The 23,296-nt window shown below is 46.6% G+C and overlaps 1 protein-coding gene across 1 annotated transcript in view; it reads right to left on the reverse strand.

Annotated features, from left to right (window-relative positions):
• Positions 1–23,296, reverse strand: part of IGHMBP2 (immunoglobulin mu DNA binding protein 2) — a 45,418-nt gene that overhangs the window by 22,020 nt on the left and 102 nt on the right. The window contains exons 2-8 of the mRNA XM_076343608.1: positions 21,572–21,741; positions 20,150–20,342; positions 19,329–19,426; positions 11,584–11,747; positions 10,989–11,189; positions 6,664–6,811; positions 4,149–4,323 (exon numbers count right to left, since the gene is read on the reverse strand). Of these exons, the coding sequence (XP_076199723.1) occupies positions 4,149–4,323; positions 6,664–6,811; positions 10,989–11,189; positions 11,584–11,747; positions 19,329–19,426; positions 20,150–20,342; positions 21,572–21,741 (1,149 nt within the window). The remainder of the gene's footprint in view (positions 1–4,148; positions 4,324–6,663; positions 6,812–10,988; positions 11,190–11,583; positions 11,748–19,328; positions 19,427–20,149; positions 20,343–21,571; positions 21,742–23,296) is intronic.

Here is a 23,296-nt window from a genome sequence, read left to right on the forward strand (position 1 = left end):
GCAGCATTTGACAGCACAGCCCATAATTCTTCCAAGTAAGCTGAAGTCAGCTTGGCTTTTTGCACTTTATCTTCCAAAAGGCAACTGTCTGTGAGGCTGAGCTCTGGTGACTGGTGTCTTGCCTGACCAGCACCTGGGTCGTGGACCTGCTGATGCCTTGAGCAATAATTTTGTTTAATGTAGCAATTTTTTCGGATCATAATTTATTGGTAAGCCAGGCTGAGATATAAATCTGTTAACACTTGATTCAGACACACATTCTCTCTGCTCTATTTTATTTTAAATCTATTGAACTTTAGGAAGGGCACAGTGACACAGTGTTTAAACATCCCTAAGGTTTCTCATCCAAAAAGGATTACCCCACAAAAGATGGGAGCTGACCTAACAACTGACTTACCTGCACAGCTGGTAACCCTGCCAAGGTTGAAGAGCCAGACATCTACCCACACCCTTTCTTAATTTTACAAAGACCACTTCTTTGTGCAGCTGGGATTTTAAAAACATGGAAAGAAAACATGCAAAATGCACAACAAAACTGTCCAAGCTCTTTTTAAAGAAAAACAATGGGAACAACAAGGACAAAAAGCTTGGTCCAAGTCATGCCCATAGGATCTAAGGAGCAAAACAGTGTTTCTGATGGAGAAAGAGGACATTATGATCACCTGTGACCACAGGAGAGATGCAAACTAGTGGCAGCTTTCCACTGCAAAGTCAAATGAACTCAAAACTGAGAGAGAGAAAAGCACAACTCCTCAAGCAGGACCAGGAGGAGATCTGCAGCAGATGGATCCCACCAGTGAGGAGCTTTTTCCTGTTGACTCCACGATGCAGCACCAGCAAAGGCTCCTGGCATCAGCCACCATGACAGAGCAGAAGAAAGCAGCTGGGCAGGTGGTACAATGTTTTTGGAGCTCTTCTGAAGAAAATCTGCTTCATTTCAGAGGGGCCAAAACTGACGTCAGTTGAGCGTTAGACCCGTTCACCCATAGTAACAGAGTTGGTATTTCTACTATGTTTTGCCCTTAATCTGACAGTCTTGGGAAAAACAAGTCTCTAGGCTCTATTCCTGGGGCTGGGCAGCCCTGTCTGCCTCGCTAGCACGTAGTTGCTGTCTTGGGACCGCAGTGACTGGTGAGCATTTTCACCCACCTAAAGCTTTTGATCTTGTAAATCAGCATTGCTGTGGCAGGAGCCTAAGATATGAACAAGTGCACTTCCACAACCAGAAGCATAAGCAGAGGAAGGGCATCCAACTCCCTCTTCTCTGTTTATTCATAATTTGGAACAACTTACTGGCACAGGCAGAGAGAGGGGTGAAAATCTCAAACCAGCGCCACTGCTCAGAACGGCAGTCGAGATGAATCCCGCTGGCCAAGGACAGCATGAAGACTGGGGCATTATGCAGCTGCGTTACAGTTTCTCTGGTGGAGAAGACGAGCCTTACACATCACTTAAAGAAAAGAATGATAACCCTGAAGGACCAAACTGCAAGTTTCTTCTTGCTAGTAACCAGATACCTACTCCAAAAAGTACCTTGCATGTCAGGCAAGGAGCTCTTCTCTACTGGGAATAGTTTTGTTATCTGACTCCAGATTAAACCAATTCCCTACTAATGTAAGCAAGTGAGGCTCTAGCCCCCAACTAGCCCCTGACTGCTTCTTCCCACCCTAGACTAATAACATCTGTTAGCTCAGCACAGATTACAGCCTCTCTCCAGCTCCCCAGCCTTGGCTAGCCATTTGGCTTCTGCGTGGAGGTAAAATTATTTATTCCCAATTTACACATGGGGAAAACCTAGGCACAGAGACACAGCCTGCAAACTCACGGTAAATAAACGGCCAGACAAGAAGGGTAGGGGGTTCTGGATAGGCTTTTTGCAGTTCACCAAGCCTAGATACCTATGCCAAACAGTGGAGGAATGTGCTTATCACCTGCCAAGATCTGCAAAACAACAAGCACTTGTGCATCCGATGACAGTAAAATGAGAAGATGATACAGCGCCTTAACATTATTTGCACCATCTCTTAGCCACCTGCTGTGAGCCGCTGCCTCCCTTGGATTTTTCATTTCCCTTGTTCAAAATTCAAGTGAGATTATAGATATATATCTTGCTCATTATTTTTTGGAAGCAGGAGAGAAAGTTTATGAAGTCAGCCCTATTTCTCTGCTTCTGCACAATGACGGTTCGGTAATTCCAGATCTAGAGCTAGATAAACATGCGCACATTTATATTTTAAACAACCTGAAGGCTCCCCAGTACTATTTGGAGTATCCCCCTCGGAGCACAGGCAATTTACACTAGACACAGATCTTTTCCACAAACTAATTGTTCTTAATATGCATGATGTAGGTATTGTGAGGTTTTATAGTCACTGTGGTGCGTGTGATAACGCAGCATCTCGGTGGGCCAGCTCCCACATCAATACATTAAATAAATAAATGTGGAACCACAGAAGCAGAATTTAATAAAGGGAAGAGAAGACTTGGATTAAACTGAGTATGAGCCTGAATTCACTCTACAGACCCTGCAGTCAGCAAAGAGGAGGTAAACCAGGCCACCCTTCTTGCTACACACAAGGAAACCTCATGTAGAAAAACAGATCATCTTTCTTAAAAACAAACATTTTAAAGTTTATATATAAATACTGGTCAGTGAAACCAGAACTTGTGTGTCTGTTTTGTTCACCTTCTGTTTGCTTACCATTTTACTAGTTTAAATGGCTGATGTGATTGTTTTAAACTGTTTTTTGAACAACTTTTCTAACCGCTCTGAAAATTACTTTGCATAACAGAGAGAAAACGAAGAATTCAAACACAGTGCTGCTAAGCAAGCGGAATCGAAAAAATATCTCTGCTGATGACATGTCTCTCAGGAAAAACATCTGTCAAAATATACACAATTTTGAGTAATCCAATAGTAGCTCACAGCGTAAGTACTCCTTCTCACTAAAGAGAAAAACCAAAGCAAACAGCACAAGCTCAACACATCGAGTTCTTTGGAGCTGGGGCATGTTTCAGATGACTGATGGAAGGATGCAGACAGGCACACAGAAAGCAACCGTCAATCCCACAGCAGTACCAGCCAGGACAGTACCCTCTGATTCCATGCTGTTTATCTCAGCAGTACCTGCCCCTTGCACAGAGGCCATGGCAGTGAGTGGAAGGACCCCACATCATTACAAAGGTTTTTTGAGCAGAGCTGTTTCCACGATGCTGCAGAGCTACCTCTGACGTTCCCAGTGTAACAGATCTCCCTGAAACACGGTGTGGCATAAGTTTCTGCTTGCTCTTCCTGCCTCATTGCACTCACCCTCCCTGTCCACCCTGCTTTTTCTGCAGAGGATCCTCTCTGTTGCGGGCACACAACTCCTAAGTAAATGTGGGACAAGGACAAAAGGCGATCTCGGAGAAGGCTGGGACTCTAGCTGCTGGATCGTGCCCCTGATGCAGGTTAAAGGACCTCTGCAAAATGAGCACAGCAGTGTTTCAAAGGCAGACAGCTCCCTGTCACTGTGTGAGCAAGTATTCCCACTGCGAATGGCCAGGATTTGGTACAGAATCACCTTTTGTTTCTGAGGTTTGCTTTAGCAGCTCTACCAAGGTAACCCACCTAAGGTTGTTCCTACAAAACACAATCCAGTGCGCGGACTCCTGCAGGCCACGTCTCTGCTCCTGCACAGATGACAGCCTCACAGACAAGGTGCACACACCTTTGAGGACTGGTGGCAACTCCAGAGCAGAGCCAAAGGCTGCCTGTCAGATTGCTCTCCCTGTCTGCAAACTCAAAATCCTTGCAAGCCCTGGAGCAGTTGCCCAGCAGGCACTCATCAGCACAAAAGGCAACTCTCCAGCACCATGCTGACTACACGCGCTTTGCTATTATGTGGCTCGGTTAGCAGCAGGTAAAACGACCAACTGTCATGTCCTTGTGTGATAAGAAAGCTTGCTCAGACGGAGCCACATTAAACTTTAAGCAGTGGCTATCAGTAGAACAGGTCTGACATAATTCTGGCAGAGTGACCAAACCCAGCTCACAGGGGACATCAATAAATAATCCACATTAGTGAAATCTCTTGACACTTGAGGCATTCAGAAGCATTTGGCTGCATAAATAACAGGAGGACCTGGGCCCACGAACCGCTCCTTACTTGTGAGAGATGATGGTGGGGGGAAGCTGTTTGTGATCCCCGGCCAGGATGCACTTTCGAGCCTTCAGCAGAGGTATCCAGCAGCTGGCTTCCAGCGCCTGAGCACACTCATCTATCACCACAAGATCGAAGTGATTTTCAGGAAGCAGCTTCAGTGGGCCATCAGAGGAAGCACCTAGTTAAAGGAGAATGTGCACAGCTTAGCAAGGAAGCACAGAAGAGCAAGCAACCTGTTTTTAAAACAAACCACACACGCTTTAATTGTGATTGAGGGAGGCAGGTAAAATAATGTTTCTTCGCAGTGATTTAGAAATTCAGCTCTGTAGTCCATGCCAAATACATATACATTTATATGTGCATGTCAGAACTGTTTTTGCCAATTTCTGTTTGTCCTTTTTTGCCCTGGCATCTGGGCCCAAAAGCTTCCAAGTATCTTTGAAAACAACAGTGAAACCCAGATGACAAACAGAACAATATGCTTGAATACTTCACCCCGAGCAGAAGCAGAGCAAAAGCACTAATGAACACCCACTTTCCTTCTGCCCTCAAATGCAAACAAAACTTCTCACCAACCAAAACTGAAAGGATGAAGGACTTTAAATTCGCCTTGCCTGATACACTGAGGGACACCCCAAGAGGGAAAGATCAGCTGAGACCCTGACTCCTGCCCTGCTGACCCCAGCTGTGCTACTCTGCTCTTCCTCATGGCAGTAGGAGAAGGGAAAGCACAGGAGACTGTAATCAGACAACCACGGCAAGGGCTATTTTTTTTACATCAGATATCCCTTTGTAATGTCAAACAAATAACGCTTATACACGTCCTACTATAATCCAGACATGAACCCATATTGATCCACGCATTGATCAGAAATGTGAATTTCAGAGGCATCAAAAATATTACTGCAATTCATAAGAAAAAGGGATGCAAAAGGAGGAGAGGAGGATTAAGAAGCCAGCATGCCAGACAAGGAGATTTTTATTCATGGTGCTCACAGAAATATTTTTTCAAAAGCTCCTCTGCTATTGCAGTGTAGCTCTGAAAGCAGCTCTCATTAGGGGTGATTTTGCTTTGCCACTGTAAATCCTGCTGCCTCTACAGCTTTGCATCAGTTCAGATGTTACAGTTTGTCAACTGAGACACCGTGTTTCCCTTTAAAAAATTTTTTTCCAGCCTGTATGAGTCCACTCTGGTAACAAGGAGCATACAGTTTGAACCTGACTTTTGCAATTTTGCCATGCTGAAGGTGAAAGGAAAAGAAACAAGTAGAAAGGTTCTCTCTATCTAAAAAAGACTGTACCAACGTGGCATGCAGCTGTGCAGATGGTTTTCTTCCCTTACAGCCTTGCAGCTCGACTTGGGTTTATCGAACTCCCATTAACTAAAGGTCACTGGTGTCCCTGTGTGTTGCCATGATAAAATTCTCTCTCTGCTGAACCTAGCAACAGAGCACTTTGGCTTGTATAAATAGTAATTCCCATCAAACTACATGGTTTCAGACAAATACCAAGACTGCTTAACTGAGAAGAATACAAAATCCAAACCCCTTGTTTGTCCACCACCTTTTGCTGAAGCAGAATTGCACAGACTTCCACACGGGGTAGCAAGCCCCAGAGTCCCAGGAGAAAATCACATCTGATCAACGCAATAGTCCGCACAAAATACCAGTTTTACTGAAAAGAAGAAACCTCCCCCTGTTTTTTCAGCCAAAGTTAAAAGAAGTGAGAGGCCAATTCCCAGCAAATAATGCACTGGAAGGATTTAACTTGTGAATGCCCCATGAGGTTCTTTTTTTATGACCTAAAATTATTGATGTTTCCCTTCAGCAAATAATCCCCAAGCAACCAAATCTGAAGATTGTAAGTGGGCCCTGGAGTATTATACATCTGATCTAGAAAAGCACTTTAGCACATGTTAAACTTTAAGCACTTATGTTCCCCTTTGATCGCAAGGGTATTACTTTCCTACTTGTAGATGCAGATGTGTCTACATGTGCTGCCTGACGAATACCTGGAACTGTTCCCTAAATCCCATGCCGTTTACACCACTTGGGTGACTTACAGAACTAACCAAATACATGCAGACTGAGACCAGGCTATGGAAACATGTGCTGTATTCTATCAGTCACGGACATTATCCAAGCAGGAAAGCAATTCCATGTGACTTATGAAATCAATAAGCAGATTGCACACCTCCAATAGCACTTGTTTACTCACTGAAAGCTCAGCTCCTACCCAGAACTAACAAAGATGGGCCACGCTGGCTCACACCAAAGGCCCTTGTAGACCCATATTCTTCGCTAAACAATAACATCACGTGCCAGAGTGTAAGCAGGGAGAATGCCACTGTGGAGGAGTTTGAGAGCTTGCAGCAAACTTGACTGAACTCCCAGGAGCTTGGAGCAGGAAGACTAAATCTCCCTCCTATCCTGGCAGGATACTGCATTGCAGGGCACATGGTTTACATGAGTCCTGGCAAGTGAGGTAAAATACTACAAAGAAAAGGAGGATCTCACACCTGTATTCGTAGCAAGGACAACACTGGCATGGGTAAGGGCTGCAGCCATGGCAGTTTCTTCTCGTTCCTTTAGCTCCTTTCTCAGTGCCTTAATCTCACTGAGAAAATGGCTCCGCTCTCCCTTGTCTTGAGCCTTTTTGGTTTTTGCCTATAAAATAGAAAAATCAAGATAGAACAAACCGTTTCTAGTCCTAGGGATATGTTCAGCTTCTCAGATAACCAAAGAACCTGGATACAGCATGGCTTCTCTATGTCCACCATGATACATTGGCTCATCATAATCAACCCCACGAAACCTTGGTTTCTCTTCCCTCTCCCTGCCAGAAAGCCCCTTCCACAATCAGTGTTGCTTGAAGCATAAAGCGTATTTCTGTCTAAGCAAAAGATGAACTACATCAATGCATCTCCAGGCTGTGAGCATGAAGCAACAAAATGAGAATATCGCTGCCCGTCAGACCATCCAGGAGCATCAGGAGCAACACCATCACCCAGGGTCCAGGCAGTGATTTCTCAGACTTAGTTGGTCCACGCCTAAACTCCTCTGGCTGCACATTTTGATAGTCTTGAATTGTGAGCATAAAGTGTTGAAAAGTAACTCTCTGTCCTTAAATCCTCTGTTCAGCCCTTCCTGCTCCGCCCTGTACTTTCGCAAAACCCCAAAGATCAGCAGGGAGACGGTCAGATGCTTCAGCCCATCCAATGGCCGAGTCTATGCAGCAGTCAAAGCATCTGGGCACAAAGCAGGGAGTAATGTATAATGGCGATTAGGCTTAATGGGAAGAAGGGTCTTGTGCCCTTGCTGGGTAAGGAACCGGGACTTCCTATCTCATTCTGCTCCATTTCTCGGCGGAAGCAGGGACCCTCTGGCTCCAAGTGACCTTGAAGCAGGAGGGCTCCCCAAGTTGACTGCGCCATGTCCAGCCAAAGCAGCAGCTTTGCATTTTTAAAAAGGCGTCTCTGAGTTGCTGTAAATGATTCAGAGCAATATCCAGACTGGCTCATGGCTTTTTTTAGCAATGCCTATTAAATACATCTAACACATCAAATCATCACCACTGGTTGCTAGCGCTTCCCCAGCTACAGATCAGCAGCTACAAGACAACAGCCAAGCTATCGTTCACTGCAAGTCACCTTGAGAAAGCTACCCACACTCTCAGATGGAAATTTGGATTATTCCCTTGGAGGCAAGGCTGATGACTTGAGAAAGCTGAAAAAGCTGCAGACAGAAGCTTTTATAAGCAGCCAAACCAATAAGACCTGATGGTTCCTATTATCATCCTCGGTATGGATGGATCCTCCAGTGTCTAACATGGTTCAGCTCATATTGCAGCCTTTCCCCTAGGAAAGATGCGTCTCGCTCCTCTACTCAGCCACCTGTTTTGGTTAAATTTGTAGGTATTTAATACCTGTGAGACATCTACGTGTCTGCCAAGTGTAGTCAAAATTGGTTGACGAGCTCAGAAGTTACAGGGGAGCGATCACAGACAGATACGCAGATAACATGATCACACAGGCATCTTTTTCTTAGCTTGATCTAAAAGGACAGGGTGGGCACCAGTCCTGATATTCATTGAGCTGAAGGGACAAAGCAGATTAGCATCCACTTCCTCTCTGCTAGTAACAGAGGAAGATTAGAGAGCAAAACTGATGGTGCCAGTAGGGCCAAGTTTAATGTCTGTTCTATAAAAAAGATCTAGTTAGTAAATTAACAACAGCAACTGTTCTCTGATGTTGGCTGGTGACATTAAGATCCAAACATCCGACTGACTCTCAGCGCTGAAAGCAGCTGAGGGAGCAGGGAGCCCAGTCCGGAGGTAACAGAGCACTGTCAGTCAGCCCCAAGGATATTGCTTGGCACACTGTGAGCCTGGATCCCACTCACTCCTCGTTAGGGCTCTGTGGGTGCCAGCAGGCTCTAATTGTCCTGACTTGCCTCGTTTGGGTCCCCACCCACACACTCATTGGTCTGGGAGCTGCATTTAAGGCCAGACCTTGCCTCTTCCCTGAACTATAGGGTTTGTGTTCTGGGTCTGGCTTCCTTCCTAGACTGACTGCAGACCTGCCTCATCACTCTGGACCTGCCTGGTGGTCTGGACTGCTGGCTGACCCTGCTCAATATCACTGGACCCATGCTGCCTTTCTTGCTCAGGTACTGTGGGACTGCACCCTTGTTGGTGCAAAGAGTATCCAGAAGCTGATGTTCTGGAAAGCTTGAAGCCTGAACAGGTAAGGGAAGGAGACACAAAGGGATAGAAAATGTGCAAAGAGCGTGTGGGTTTTCATTTATGTTACTAGTTCTCCTGTGGTTGGGGGTAGTGGTGAAGGAAAGGAGTGAGAAGAGTCTAAATGTGGAGTGGACAAAGGAAGAAATTATTACAGGGGCAAGTGGGGGGCATTGCAGGGAAGACCCTGAAGCAGGGTGAGGGAAAGATGGGCTAGGACCTCAGAGGTGAGCTCTCTGCAGCCCAGAGAGAGAAAAAGATGCTAATGAGTCAGGTGCATCTTCTGTGAAAGACCTGATCACAGGCAGCTCAAAGCATTGCTATGCAAGCCGAGTTGCAGCAGTATGTTAGCTCTTGGGTTTTTGTTTGGTATTTCAGGGCAGAACAAGCCTTGGTAGCCAGTTCCTATCTTCCATCACCACATACCCCTTGCTTTAGGGAGGAAGCAGAGGGAGATCTTGGTGCTGAAGGCTCTGCTTTCTCCCTAATTTCCCTTCTACTATGGAAAATCAACAGTGAAAGTACCTCTCGAGGAGAGGAAAGGGAAAATTGACCACTAGTGAGAAAGACACAAAATAAATTAAGAAGTGAAAAAGACTTGGTGTAGAGCTGTGACTACAACCAGGTTTCCATCCCAGCGAATAAGTACATACCCTTCGTGAACTTGCCTCTCAGCTATGAGTGCAACTCTACCCAGCCCTCAGATGCCCTTTCCTTCCCTTACGTTATGTGCAAGAACAACTTGTCTGCTAAGCGACTTCCCCAACCGCTCAGCAACAGAAACACTGGATGATGCATAACCACATTTGGGAAAATTGAAGCTGCTGCCATAGCGGTGGCTGCAGATTAATGTTCATGGCGCTGAAAGCCGTGTTTGGTCTGCATCATGTAAAGAAAAGTAAATGTGCAGTGCCTTACTGAGGGCAGGGCAATATACTTAGGCAAGTATGACATAACGTGTGTGGGAGTATGAAGATGCCCTCCTGCATCTTTGATTGAGACAGGATCTCTCTTGAGCTGGATACATCTTCAAAATGGCTTCTGGACAATGTTGCCACCAGAAGGGGGAGAGGAAAAAAAAATCTAATTAGTATCATAACCTACCATCTCAAGTAAAAGAGCTACTTTGTAAATTAAGTTTAGGAAAATTAGGTTGTGAAAGAAGAAATTAAGGATGCATTTTTATAGTGTACTCTGCTTTCTACTTGAGGTGGCTGAGCGTGGGAGGGAGTGTCAGGACAGCCAGACATCTTATTAGGAAGTGAATTAACGATGTGAATGCTTCTCTTGCTCTCTGGCGAAGAGGATTGCATGAGCAATGCCAGACAGATAATCTGGAGAGCAGGGCGCTGCAGCATCTCCCGATGCAGCAGTAATGACTATGATTTTGCCACTTCAGTGAGGAATTCAGCTAGGAGTAGTTTTGCCCTCTGCTCCTTCTACAGCAGATGAAGATGAGCACTAGTGGCAGGTGATCAAGGAGGCTCAGGCAGCCCCTGGTAGAGAGGCTCTCTGTGAGATACCTTTTCAGGCTGAAGCCTTCCCCATTTCTAGAACTGCCAGGCTTGCACTCCAGTTCCTTTCCTCCAAGGCCAGGTTAAATGCCTCCCAATCAGAGTAAATGGGATTAATCCAGGCCACACACATCTCCAGCTGTCACTGTTAGTCCCCTGCACTATGCTATTTTTTTCTTTCCTCTCCCCTGAAGTGGCCTTTCTACTGTTGATTGACCATGAAGAGCGGCTCATGCCCACCAATACTCTACCCCTGCCTGTATACAGTAAGATCCAGACTGGGAGCATTGCTGTGGCCCGTGGTGCCTTGAACCCACAAATACCAGGTTCAACCAGGGTGCAGGCTGCCTGCATGCTGCCCATGGCTCATATCAGGACTAGTCACTGTGACTTGCCTCTAGCCACTGATTTTGGGGCAACCCAGAGCACCTGGCTGTAGTGATTGTCTTCTAAGAACGTGCAAGAAGTGGTGGAGTTGTTACTTAGTTTTAGAGACAAAGCAGCTTGCCTGGCTAGCAGATCGGGTACTGCTAATCTAGAGAGCTGGCATTCAGGTAACCCACATGGGCCATGTTGCAGGGACACGTACAAAGGCCTGATCGATGTCCTTCCTGATATCTGCCACTATCTGGGCATTGTCGCCACGGGCCAAGACCGCGTCCAAGGAATGCTGTTGGATGGGCTCCAGCAGGCGAGCAGGGTGCCCAAGCCGAAGGATGCGGGCTTTGTAGCCAGCCAGCCTTTCCACCAGATTATCCACAGCAACGTTGGAAGGGGCACAACACAGGACCTGCAAGGGAAGAAACCAAGTGCTTGTTACTGCCAAGGACAGCAAAACAACAGTGTCCCAGTGGAAGACCCTCAGCAGAGGGAGAGAGACCTACACATATCTATGGGGAATAAACCACTGACATCTCCACAGCCTCCAGACGCCAAAGGCAATTCCCACCTTGCTTTGAAGCACTAGTGCAGGGTCTTCAATAAATAGCAAATCTGAGCTTTGAAGCTTCTATTTGCACCTAATTTCAGCTGATAGGGGAACTCCCTGGTCCTTGCAAGCCAAGCCAGACTCTGCAGTGTAGCACAGCTGTTACTGGATCTGCTCCAGCTGCCTTGAAGCCCAATGAGTTTGCAAAATAAACCAAAGTGATCGCTGTCACTACAGTCCTGCCACTGATACTCACTTTCAGGCCTTGCTGTACAGCTTGCAAGATGACCTCTACTAGTGTTGTGGTCTTCCCTGTGCCGGGTGGTCCATGGATGATGGCAAGCTCCCTCTGTGCCAGTGAGAAGGAGACAGCCTCCCTCTGCGATGCATCCAGCGAGTCATTGTAAAGCTTTAGAGGCTCTGGGGAGACAGCAGGAGATTCACTTGAACCTCAGCCCTAACTTGGGTGCTTGCTGAGCAGCACAAATCCATAAATACAAATAAGAAGGTCTCAGAAGCTAGCCCAAATCAATTTGATAATGAGAATAACCTTCTTGGGGAGGAAGGTATGCTGTGTACCACCTAGGTGGCTAAAAGAGTCCAGACTGGTAAAAGTAAGGCTTGTTATGCCTTCAAAAAGAACAGGCTATCCATCTTGCACCTGTGTCTTCTCCCTTCTCTCTCCTACCCTGCTATATTTCAGAAGGAGCAAGCATTCAGTTGTGAACACAGCTAGCCTGTATTGACACCTTTCAGCATTTAAAGAGGCATTTACTTGATATAACATCAAACATGTATGATCTCCTGGGTACGGAGGGTGCTCTGGGTTTATTTTAAAGGTGAGCCAGCATATTTAGTAAACCTTCAATAAAGAGGGCAGGAAGTAGTTGATCTTGCGAACAAATTGTTCCCATTCCAGTTAACAAACCCAACACAGCACCAGTGAAAAAGCAGCAGAAAAAACTACAGTGTCTGTGAGCAGAAAAGAGCAGGCCTGTATTGTTCAACAATGACTGAAAAGGAAGGCAGGAAAAAGATACAAACTGGCAATATAAATGATGAAAACTAAAATTAGTTTGAGCTTTAATGATCAGAAAGGCAAAAAGGGAAAAGAATATGCAAATTGCACTACAAGAGAACTGGTTTCACTGCAGAAGATTGAATTCTCGCAAGCTGCTTTTTACCTCCTAGATTTATCTAACTTAAACCCATATTTATTCTCATCCCCCATAGTCCTGCTGCTAATCTCCTTGTTCATTATGGAAGTCAATTACAGCAGAGATGATGACTCATTACACTAAGGTTTACTGAAAATAATGTTCCCATGAAAGCTTATATAAGACAAATCTCTGGGCATCGTTCCCTGATGGGCATCATGTGTTTTATTGCTATCTTTGCATTAAGGGCTTGATTAAAAGCATGGAAGTTTCTTCTGGTTTTAGGCAGGTTAACTTGTGTGCAACTCCCATGTAACCTCTGGCACTGACTTTTGAAGCAGCACAACTAAATGAGGTGTCCGGGTTAAACAAATAACATTTGTTAAAAAGATGCTTGGTGAGGAAGACAGAGCCAGGACTAATGGTACTTTTTCCTGTTAACCTGCCTCTTGCTTTATACATAAATTCTGAGTTAGTGTGCTAATGGCTAAGAGAAGACTAGGAAGCATCCCATGGGCTGGGGAAAAAGAAAGAATAGCTTAAAAAGTGAAAGGCATTTCCCACAATGAGGAACAGCTGGGACGTAGGAGTCATTGATATTTCCTTGCTCAAGGAATGAGATCAGAAACAGTCTTCTCCACACGCATGCACACCCTCTTCCCTTTTAATCACCTGCTGCCAAAAGTTGCTGTGTAGGCAGGCTGGGAAATGTGTGTCTCTTCTGGGCTGGGTGCATTAGTGGTGAGGAGGAGGGCAGAGCCTTTTAAGGGATGCTGTAGCTCCTCTAAACTCTTCTCCATCCACCAGCTGGGCTCTAAGTAGGCTCACCTGAAGAAATACAGTTTATCTGCTCCAGCAGGGCTGACCCCAGAGCCTAAATCAGTTTAGGGTTTCACAGATGCTCCCAGAAGACACCCGTTAACCCAGCTCTAGCCCTGTGGCATCAACTCTGCATTGCTGCCTCCTGCTCTGCCCAAGGCTGTCCATCTCAGCGCCCCGATGGAGACCATGGAGAGGCTGAATGTAAATCTGCATCTTTGGGCCTGGCAGGAATGGGTCTTGCTGGTGGTCAGGTAATTCAGCCCCTGATGTGCAACTTGATTTAGGAGTGTAGCATTGGAAAAAAGAAAAAAAAAAAATCACCTTGGCCATCAAGGTTGGTCCTCCAACAACATTTCCAGGAACCAAGACACTTTTCTGCATAGTACCAGCAGTTTGGGTGAAGAAGTGGGTTGGAGGGTGATATTAAAGTCCAGGAAAGAGGTCTTTGCACCAAACACAGATGGGAACAGTCCCTCCTGGGAGGAAGAGCTCAAGTTCCCCAGAGCTGGAGGCCTCTCACTTCTCAATGTACCTTCCAAAGTATATTCCTCACCATCAGTGTGTACAGGCACCAACAGTGAACTGGACCCCATGACCAGCTCCTCTGTAGTACAACCTAACTGCAGCAAAACTGTTGGACAAAATCCAAGTGGGTAATTAGGTCTGAAAGAAGGAACTTTCCCTGCTCTCCCTATGAAGTATTTGGCAGCTGAGTTGTCTGGACTGCTTAGTTTTCCCCATAGGTCTCAAGGGCCTCTTCATGGCCCCTGTGATGACAAGAGGTATCACATGGCAGAGGGACAAGAGGCATTTAAGATTTTTCGCAAGTGACTTGTCACATGCGCTGGACTTGTGCCAAGTAGCCAAGGAAGTTTTGCTAGAAATCCTTGGTGCTTCCCCAGTGCTCTGCCTGCTGGGTCAGCTTTTACTGGGGACACCCCTGCCTTTTAACTTGGCTTCTTTTCTTCTTTCTCTTTTCAAATGTCTTTTTACAGCAATAGGTATAATTAGATATAAGCCATGCCTTTTGCTCTCCATATGACCACGCGAGCCAGACAGTGTCGGGGCATAGAGGTGAACACCCCCTCACTTTTTCTAGACCAGGACTACAAGAGAGAGCTACTAGCTGTTAGTGATCTGCATAGGATTATGCATACAATAAGGCATAACCTTATTTCTGAAAGAAAAGGGAATGTGTCCATCCAGCAAGCAGAGCAGTGCTGGCCTCTGCTGGCAAGCAAAGCCTCTCTATACATCCACAACAATGTACGGGTGCAGTGGTCCCTGCATACATGCTGCAAGACAGCAGCTGTGAGCAGGAAAGGGTTTCTTGTAGATTTCTGGTGTGAAAGCTCTAAATGCTTCTGGGCCATGAGTGCAGGTTAAAGTGGAAGAGAGTGAAGCAGAGCATTTCTTATGGATGAGCTTCTGGATTTTGTGTCCCAGAGAGTCTAACAAGAGCAGAAATCCTGTTCAGTTCAGAGTTTGCCTGTTAGAAAGTTTATTCTCCCACTTGGTACCTTTCTGGAGGCAGCAAGGTAAGGGGTGGAAGTGCTTTGTGGTGGGGACCAGTCCCATTCTTAGCTGCAGATCCCCACTGGCATGTGTCCTTTGTGTAGGAGAGACAGCTTCCAACATACCCCTGCCACTTACCATCTGATGGGGAGCCACCAGCTTTCTGAATCAAACCTGAAGCCTCTGGCTGTCCCTCACAGTTTGGATCCCAGAACACTTATCAGGCCTGGCCCTGCTCAACCCTGAGTCCAAACATACTCCTGGCTAGACCCAGAGGGGCAACCCAAGCATCTTGCAGTAGCAATGGTGTGAGAACCCACTAGCTGTGAGACTTCCTGTTGCCTGCAAAGACAATGGGATGAGAAGGCTGGTACAAACTAACTGCAGGCTTCTTAGGGTCAAAAGCCCGGCATTTTTTTCCCCAATTACTGACAAACATCTTACACCAGCCCACTCCCAAAAAACGTGCTCCAGGGACATTGTTCCAGTGGGAGTCATGCCTGTAGCCATTACTACTGGGAGGGGTTCATCCCCCAGTAATGAGCAGGATTTTCCTGACACCTGTGTGCAAATTAGCATAGCAGCAGCAGCTCTGCCAGTCATCAGGAGTTGGGTAAAAGGGCACTAAATTGTTTTTGTCGCTATTACCCTTCTGTGCATACCGATGGTGGGTTTTTTTTTTAGTAAGCCAATATCCTGCACGGGTCAGACACCAGCAGCCACTGACTACTTCAAAACCATGTTTTCATTGGCTTTATCAGACTCCTTGTCAACCTAATCGGCTGGTGGCTGGATTTAGGCACCCTCCTGGGATGACACAGACTTTAGTATAGATCTTCCAGGCACAGCATTTGGCAGCCTGCTCTCCCAAGATAACCCAGGCAACTGTGATCCAGTCATGAGATTGCAACGCAGCACAGCAAAAAATAAGCAACTAAAAGCTATTTACCAGATAGGTCACAAGGATAATGTAACTCTATTTGGGTATGCCCTAAAGAGACCCTCTATAACCAACCTTTCGTGGGGTGGGGGGGGAACCCAGATGCTTTTCCCTTTTCCCTCCAGGTTACAATGCTCCATGTTGGGGGGAAAAAGCCACCAGCAGAAAGCACCAGAAGAGCAGAGGATGGCATTGAGAGTCTACCAGCTTTGCTGCTGGGAAGAACCACCGCATCTCGCATCTTTCAGTGGTACTGGTGAGCGTTCTGCGTTTCAACTCTACATTGTGTGCTGCACCCTGGGTACCTACAGCCCACTTTCTTGAGGACATGAAGTTCATACAGACTTGCTGTCTCTCTGTTGCCCTTTCAGTTCACACCCCCTTAACACTTGAACATGCTGACCAGTTTCTAACCGATTCGATATTAAGTCCCTACACGCTTTATGAAAATACACAGTGGTATCAGAACCCACCTAAAAGTCTTGAGACTCCCATGCTTGAAAAATGAGGCTTCTAATTTTTTCCCCACACTTAAAAAATTAGATTTAGGATTCTGCTGCTGCACGTATCACTTGCTGGAGCCTGTTTTACCCTTGGGAGAACACCCTTGAACATCCAGGCATAGAGCTGGGTGCTTATGATTTCCACTGACCCTTCTACTTCTCGATTTCCTTGTAATTTGGTTCTTCCCCACAGTTTGTACAGAAGACAGTGACAAATGCTCCCCCTCTAGGTATGGATCTCATCTATTCTAGGCCTTCCTCTTCTTTTCCTGCATAAATGTCAGCACTAGCTTTTTCTCTGGGTGGGTGTTTATATGGTCTCACTCCTTCCCCTGGCTTTCTGGGCTTCTGATTGAAGTGGAGCTTATATTGCATCCTGCAATGGCGTTAATATAGATGTGTGTCTAGACAGCCAGTTTTGAGATGTACAGAACTTATTAACTCAGACTCCTGATGGGTTTGTCTGAAATCAGATAATGGATGGGATGAGACATACACAGCAAAGCATCTCCCTAAGAAACTAGGCTAAAAGATGCTTGGTCATGAATGGAGATATTGTGTCATGGAGGAGAAGCAGCCTGAAATGCTGTGAGGTTTTTCTATCCTTCTGTGTCAGAGCATGCACCTGGGAAACACTTGCTGCCTTTTGCAGACAGTCTGCACATCTGTGAGTTTCTATACTATTTGCAGGGACACATCCCTGTGTGCTAAGGTGTACGGGACACCCGGGGAACTGCATGTGCCATCATATAAGCATAAGAGACAGGATTTATCCAGCCAGCTGCTGAGTGCCCTCCCCTTCAACTCAGTGGAGGCTGGCAGATCAAGGCACCTTGCAGGACCTATTTAAAGTTAAAGTCATTATTGTTTAATTCCTGGGTAGTATAACAACTTTGTAGTTGGGGAGAAAGGAGGTATAAATTGAGAAGGTAAAGGGAAGGCCTTTCCACCCTGCCAGAGCATTTTGCTGTTCTCAGGTGATATGCTGCCTTCTCATATTGCATCTCCTCTGTCTGTCTAATGTGGCTGAATGTTCCTATCAATCAATATTCTCAGTGCTGCGCAGATGTAAAATTCACCTCTGTGCTTAGTTTGGCACATCTGAGCAATTTGGTGAAAAAGAATTTTTCTTCATTAGAGGGGCAGTTCTGCTACCACAAGGGAAAAAGCAGAGTTGAAGCTGCTAAGAGTATTAGTTCATTAAAATTTAATTCTTTCATCTAATATTAAACACCCAAGTACAACAAGGTCCCTAGGTAGCCAAAAGACTAAGAGGTTTGACTCAGACTAAGCTCAGTGCTTAAAACTACAGAGATATGACTCGCACTAACGTTAATTCGTCCTTGGTATATTGTATCAGAAGCCTAGCCTGAAGGCATGCTGCGGGGGAATGGGAATGTGTATGTGAAAGAGGCAAACCACTGTGGCCAACTAAATACAGTTATCAAAGAAGGAGAAAATCTGCAACAGCAAGCACAGAGCACAAGCTGTGGTGGGGAGGAAACCGAGCAGAACCCTGGCCAGCAAGGAACGAGGCAGGGATGGATGGTTTCACCCGTGGCATGCTGCCGAGTGGTGAGAGGAGAGACCTGAGCTCTCTACGTGGTTTAGATACAGACTGCCGGCCTGATCCTGCTAGGCAGCTTAATCCGCCCTCTGCCTTCATTCCCTGATTTTTGCAGCCCAGATGATATTTCCCTTCTGTCAAGGGATAATATTCATTAGCAGCTGCTGAGCACTTGGATATTCTGCTGATCAGAAGCTTTGGTTTCCCCATGGTTTCTCTGAAAGCGTAAGCTGTGTAATTTCACCTTTCATTTTTCTAAAGGCTCACATCAAAAGATCTGAGTAAAAGGAGATTCTACTTATATGCAATTGTTTTGACAGCTGTTGGTAAAACCAAGTTGTGAGGCTTTAAGTATTTGATGAAACCAAAGCAGCCTGCACATCCCCAACTTGACTGAACACAATCAGAAGGCTGTAAAAATAAAAATACAAGTATTCCCATGCTGTTTCAAACTGTAGTAGTTCCACAGTCACTTAATTCCCATGAAGGCAGAGTTATTGGATTTTCAATATAGAAGCAGCACCGGCAGTTTCTGATCTTTGAAGTTTATGGATGGGATTGGGGCAGGAAGCAAATAAGAGATGCCTCATAAACTCAATTGCATTTCAGACTCATGAATGTGTGCAAACAAATTCCCCCATCACAAATCCTGCCTGTTTTATGCCAGAATTCAGCTTTACTCGGTACGCTCTAAGAAAAGTGAGCACTAGCTAGCCGAATAGTCTCTCTTCCAGCAATGACAAGGGTCTTTACATGAGCGAAGCGTGTCCAGTGACCCATAAACCAGTATGAAACGTAAGCGTTCAATGCTGCCAGTTGCAACAATGCTTATTACTCACATTCAATAATCAGGTCTTTCCTGGGGCAAAGTAAGCTGCATGTTTGGTGTGGATAAAAACTTCACAAAGATCAGTTATTTGTGTTCCCATGGGCAATTTCAAAGAATGGGTCTTGAACTGAGAGACCACAAGCATCCTTCTCAGCTGGTCAGCCCCAGAGACAGGACTTGGAAGACTGGAAGAGGATTAATGGCAGCGCAGTGGTGGAAATGCCTGCATAGTCATCACTTAGGGCTCTGGCTCTTTGCCTCTGTCAGATGTGATATCTGAAGAGGTGAGCATCCTCCTAACTGGGCAGGGACAGAGCACAGAGCCCTTCTCCTGTGGGCAGGGAATTTCAGGCTTCGCTGATTGCTCTGGAGAGTGAAGATTCTCCCCCCTGGCTCCTTCCCCACAATAACTTTCCATATCTTTGCTTAAAACCTGCATGAGAGCAGCAACATCATCTGCTCTTGACAGTCCATTCAAAAGAGCTCTCCACCTGTGTAAGTCTCAGCTTCACATGCTAAGGCACACTAAAACCAGTAGCAGTCTCGGTGCATGTACTTGGCTGTGAAGGTTCAGGGGCTCTGAACCTAAAGGTGAGAATTTCTCTAGAAAGATCAATCCAGCATCTGCCATCAGTCTGGTATAAAGTCTTATAAAGAAGCATCCTTACTTGTTTCACTGAATGCGCTTGGATCAGAAGAAAAGAAGAGGACGTTGATCAGATCAGAGGCTGGACCACTACGATACTGCTTTAGTGCATTTAAAGCTCTGTCAAAGAAGAAAATAGCCAGGTTACATACACAGCATGAATTCCTTCAGAGATCCCTGTGCACCTTAGGGCCCAGTGACAGAAGACTGTGGGCATAGATTCAACTCTTCCAAAGCTGAAAAATGTTACTCCACAACAGGCTAATCCTATCTAATTGCTGCATCCCCAACCCTCATGCACACATCCCTTATGCTGGCCAGACTTCCACTTTCTACTATTACTCCAGTTTGATACAGTCAGACCCTGGGCCGAGCCTTTTCAGCACATTAATTCAGCAAAGAGGCTACTCACTTCTGCCAGGATGGAAAAGGCTCTACGCAGAATCCAGTGAGTACCAGAGGTGATACAACGTGGGACCAAAATATGTAGCTGAGTGTGGGGTGAGGGGCAGGAGAGGAAGAGGGAAGAGCAGGATCATACCAGCCAGCAGGTAGATAAATTCAGGCTGTTGTGACACTGCAGCATAACATATCCAACTGAGTTATCTCAGTATGGGTTCCCTCAGTAGTTAGCGGAAAAAGAAAGGCGCATCCAAAAGGTGGATATCTCCCCTAGGTAGAGCTGCTATAGGAGTAAAAGGAATAAGATAGGAGAGAAACCAAGCCGAGTGAAGTAAACTGAGATCTCAGAAGAGCTTTTCCAGAATAAACTTGGCAATTTTCAATTGGCTTTTGTGCTCCTGAGCAGTGATGGTAGGTGAGCTGCAACCCCGTGGCCCTTACTTTTTCAGCCTGTTGTAGGTGACATCGTTGGCTAATTTCAGCAGGCGGTAAGAGCTCTCTCGGTCCAAGCTCAGCATGCCATCTCGAGACTCCTCAAAGGCAACAGTCACTGCTTTGGAGGTGACACGTGTTACAATGCCGGTGGAGAGTGGATCACCCTGGCCAGCTGAATCGTAAAGGCCCACAATGTCCCCTGCAAAGGCAAGTTTGAAAAGAGAGCGTGAAGTGGGGCAAACATTTTAAAAAGAAGCTCTTTTGGGGAGACGAGCAACCAAGCACAGTCTAATGCAGACAGCAGGACCACTTACACCAACCACAGCTCTAGCACCATATGTCCTGCCAAGGTCAGAATTTGTGTCAAGCCCGTAAGCTAAGGAGAATATTCTTCTCTTAGCTGACAGAAAGCACACAGCAAGAGGGAGCAGAAGGACAATTAGCAGTGAGAAGGCACCAGACAGCAACTAAGCAGCTGCCTTCAGACCTCCACATACCACAGGTCTTGGAGTGGAGATCAGTGGTGCTCCCCATAGCCAGAGCTGCTCAGAAAGCCCACATGCTTTCACACAGACCTTGGGAAAACCTGACTTCTCTGAACTCTCAGACAAACCATTTTACATCCATTTTATTTTTTAATAATAGCTGAGGAGTCTGCATGACAATATGTGCCTCCCAGATGACTGCTATAAGCTGGTCAGCAGAACTAAGAAAGACCAGAGATTTTTAAGGACTTGCTACAGCTTTTCGCAGTCACTGTGAGATGATGAAAGAGAGTCAAATTACATAGGGTAATGACGAAATGGAGATTTTGAGCAGGATGTTTGACTAAGTTTGTAACTTAGCTGGGGCTCATGTTCACTGAGGATTAAATTTCAGATTTACAAACTACGAGAAGCTTTCCTCCATAAGGTCCATCAGCTCTTACGTTAAAATGCTTGCATCCCAGGAATAATTTACTGCTACAGCAATGTTACTTCTCTTTGAAGAGCACTGACAGATGCTCTCAAGGCTGAGACCCTAATCTGCAATGAGTCATTTTAATTTCAAAGGTCAGCAGCTTGGAGGCCTGGGTGACAAAGAATGCATCAACAAACTGAACTTCAACACACTTCGAAATAGTACCATCGTGCGGCGAGGGTCAGAAACAGTCTGGTTCCCCATGATGCACCTGCTTAGCAAGCTCAATGATCTAGCAAACTAAACCAAGAAAATTACTAAACTAAACCAGAAAATTATCTGGTGCAGCCAGCTTCTCTCTTGTGGACCAGTTTTGGAGAGTGCAAGGCAATATCCTCATTGCCTAAGGAAAAGAGAAGTGTCTCTGCAGACTCAGTCTTTACGAATATCACATTAGAAAGATGTTAGGAAGAAGGCATTGGTCATCTCTTACTTTACCTACTTCGCACCGACAGGAATATCACTTACCAGGACCGAAACTGTTATAGGGCAGCTCGGCGTCTGAATCGTATTTTCTAGGCTGAAATGTCACGAGCAGCCGTCCATAGAGGCCGGTTCTCTGGTTGGCAGCTTGCAGTTTTAGCAAGCAGACGCCTCTGCGCTGCAGTTCCTTCAGGGAGACGCTTTCCTGCCACGTCCTGGAAACCACACACAGGCGTGAAAACCATTTGCTGGACTGAAGCTGAGATTCAAAGCTTCAGGTGACAAAACAGAAGAAGACACGGGGAGGAGATGGAAAAGAAGGGGAAGGACAGTGGCAAAAGAGACATCAGCTTGTTGAAGTGTTGGCTTACTCGATCACTTTGTAGTGATGTAACTAGATTGGCTTCCACAGGCTCATTTTGAGAAATGGGGAGATGCTCACGGAGCCTGGAGAAGAGGCAACGCCTGTTTCTGTGTATTTTTCCCCCTCCTGTCTGGGTGTGAAAAGGAAGGACCTGCCCAGTTACCCACGTCCCACGACCCGGGAGAGAATAACCTGAATTTTCTCCGACCGCATGTAAGCGCTAAAATGGAAGATTTGCCATCTTTTACATGAGGTTCTGCTAACCTCCAACAAGCACCACACATGCAGCTGCACGGGGAAGAGGAGTGGGTGTCTGGCACGGACTTGCAGGCTACAAGTGACTATGGCACAAAGTGCAGGCAGTAGCTCTGCAGACTGCTGTCCTTTGGGCCCAAAGTCTGCTGCAGCAGCTGTGTTTGCTCCACAGCCTCATTTAGGGGGGGCGTCTTTATTTTTGTATAATCAAAACAAAAAAGAAACCCCCCCAGGTTTATTCTCCTTAGTCCCCCCCGTTTGGCTTGTTTCCTGTAGGTTGGTCTGTAGGGAGCTGAGGTGTCAGGGAACTTCAGGCAGCCGTGGGATGGCCTCGTCCTGCCTCCTGGCACCCTCCGTCCTCGGGGCTGGGTAAGGCCAGGCCTTACCGGCGCCAGAAGCGGGGGCGCCTGTGCCCCCAACATGGCCCCATGCAACCCGGGGGGACCAGGTGATACCCCCGCCCTCCCTGGCACCATGAATCCATGTGAGTCAGGTGGGATTTGGTTTCAGCTCGAGCCCCGGGGCAGGAGGGCAGAGCTGGGCAGGGGCTGCAGGGTCCCAGCACCCCCCCCGGGGTCTGGGGGAGGAGAAGGGGAGCCTCAAGGTGTTGCTGACGTGAGCTTGGCTCCTATAGGTGACAGCAAGCCCTAAAGGGTTTTCTTCCCTCCCTAAAGGGATTCCTACCGGGGTGAGCTGGTCCTATAGGGGTGAGTCCAGCAGGGTTTCCCATAGGTGAGAGCAGACCCTATAGGGTGGGTTTCCTATCAGGACGTGCTGGTTATATAGGAGTGAGTACACCAGCCTTTCCTATAGGTGACAGCACGTTTCCCACAGGTGACAGGAGGTCCTATAGGAGTGAGTCAGCAGAGTTTCCTATAGGCGACAGCAAGTCCCTTAGAGGTATGTCTGTCCGGGTTTCCCATAGGTGACAGCAGGCCCTATAGGGGTGTGAGCAGGGTTTCCCATATGTGATAGTAGGTCCCAGGGGGAGGGTCCCTCAGGGTTTCCTATAGGTGACAGCAGGCCCTATAGGGGTGAGTCCGGCAGCGTTTCCCATAGGTGACAGCAGGCCTCGCCAGGATCGGTGCGTCGGGGCTGCTGTAGGTGACAGCAGGCTCTACAGGGGCAAGCCTTGCTGGCTTGCCTGCTGG

The sequence above is a fragment of the Aptenodytes patagonicus genome, chromosome 7, assembly GCF_965638725.1.
Source record: "Aptenodytes patagonicus chromosome 7, bAptPat1.pri.cur, whole genome shotgun sequence".
Taxonomy (NCBI): domain Eukaryota; kingdom Metazoa; phylum Chordata; class Aves; order Sphenisciformes; family Spheniscidae; genus Aptenodytes; species Aptenodytes patagonicus.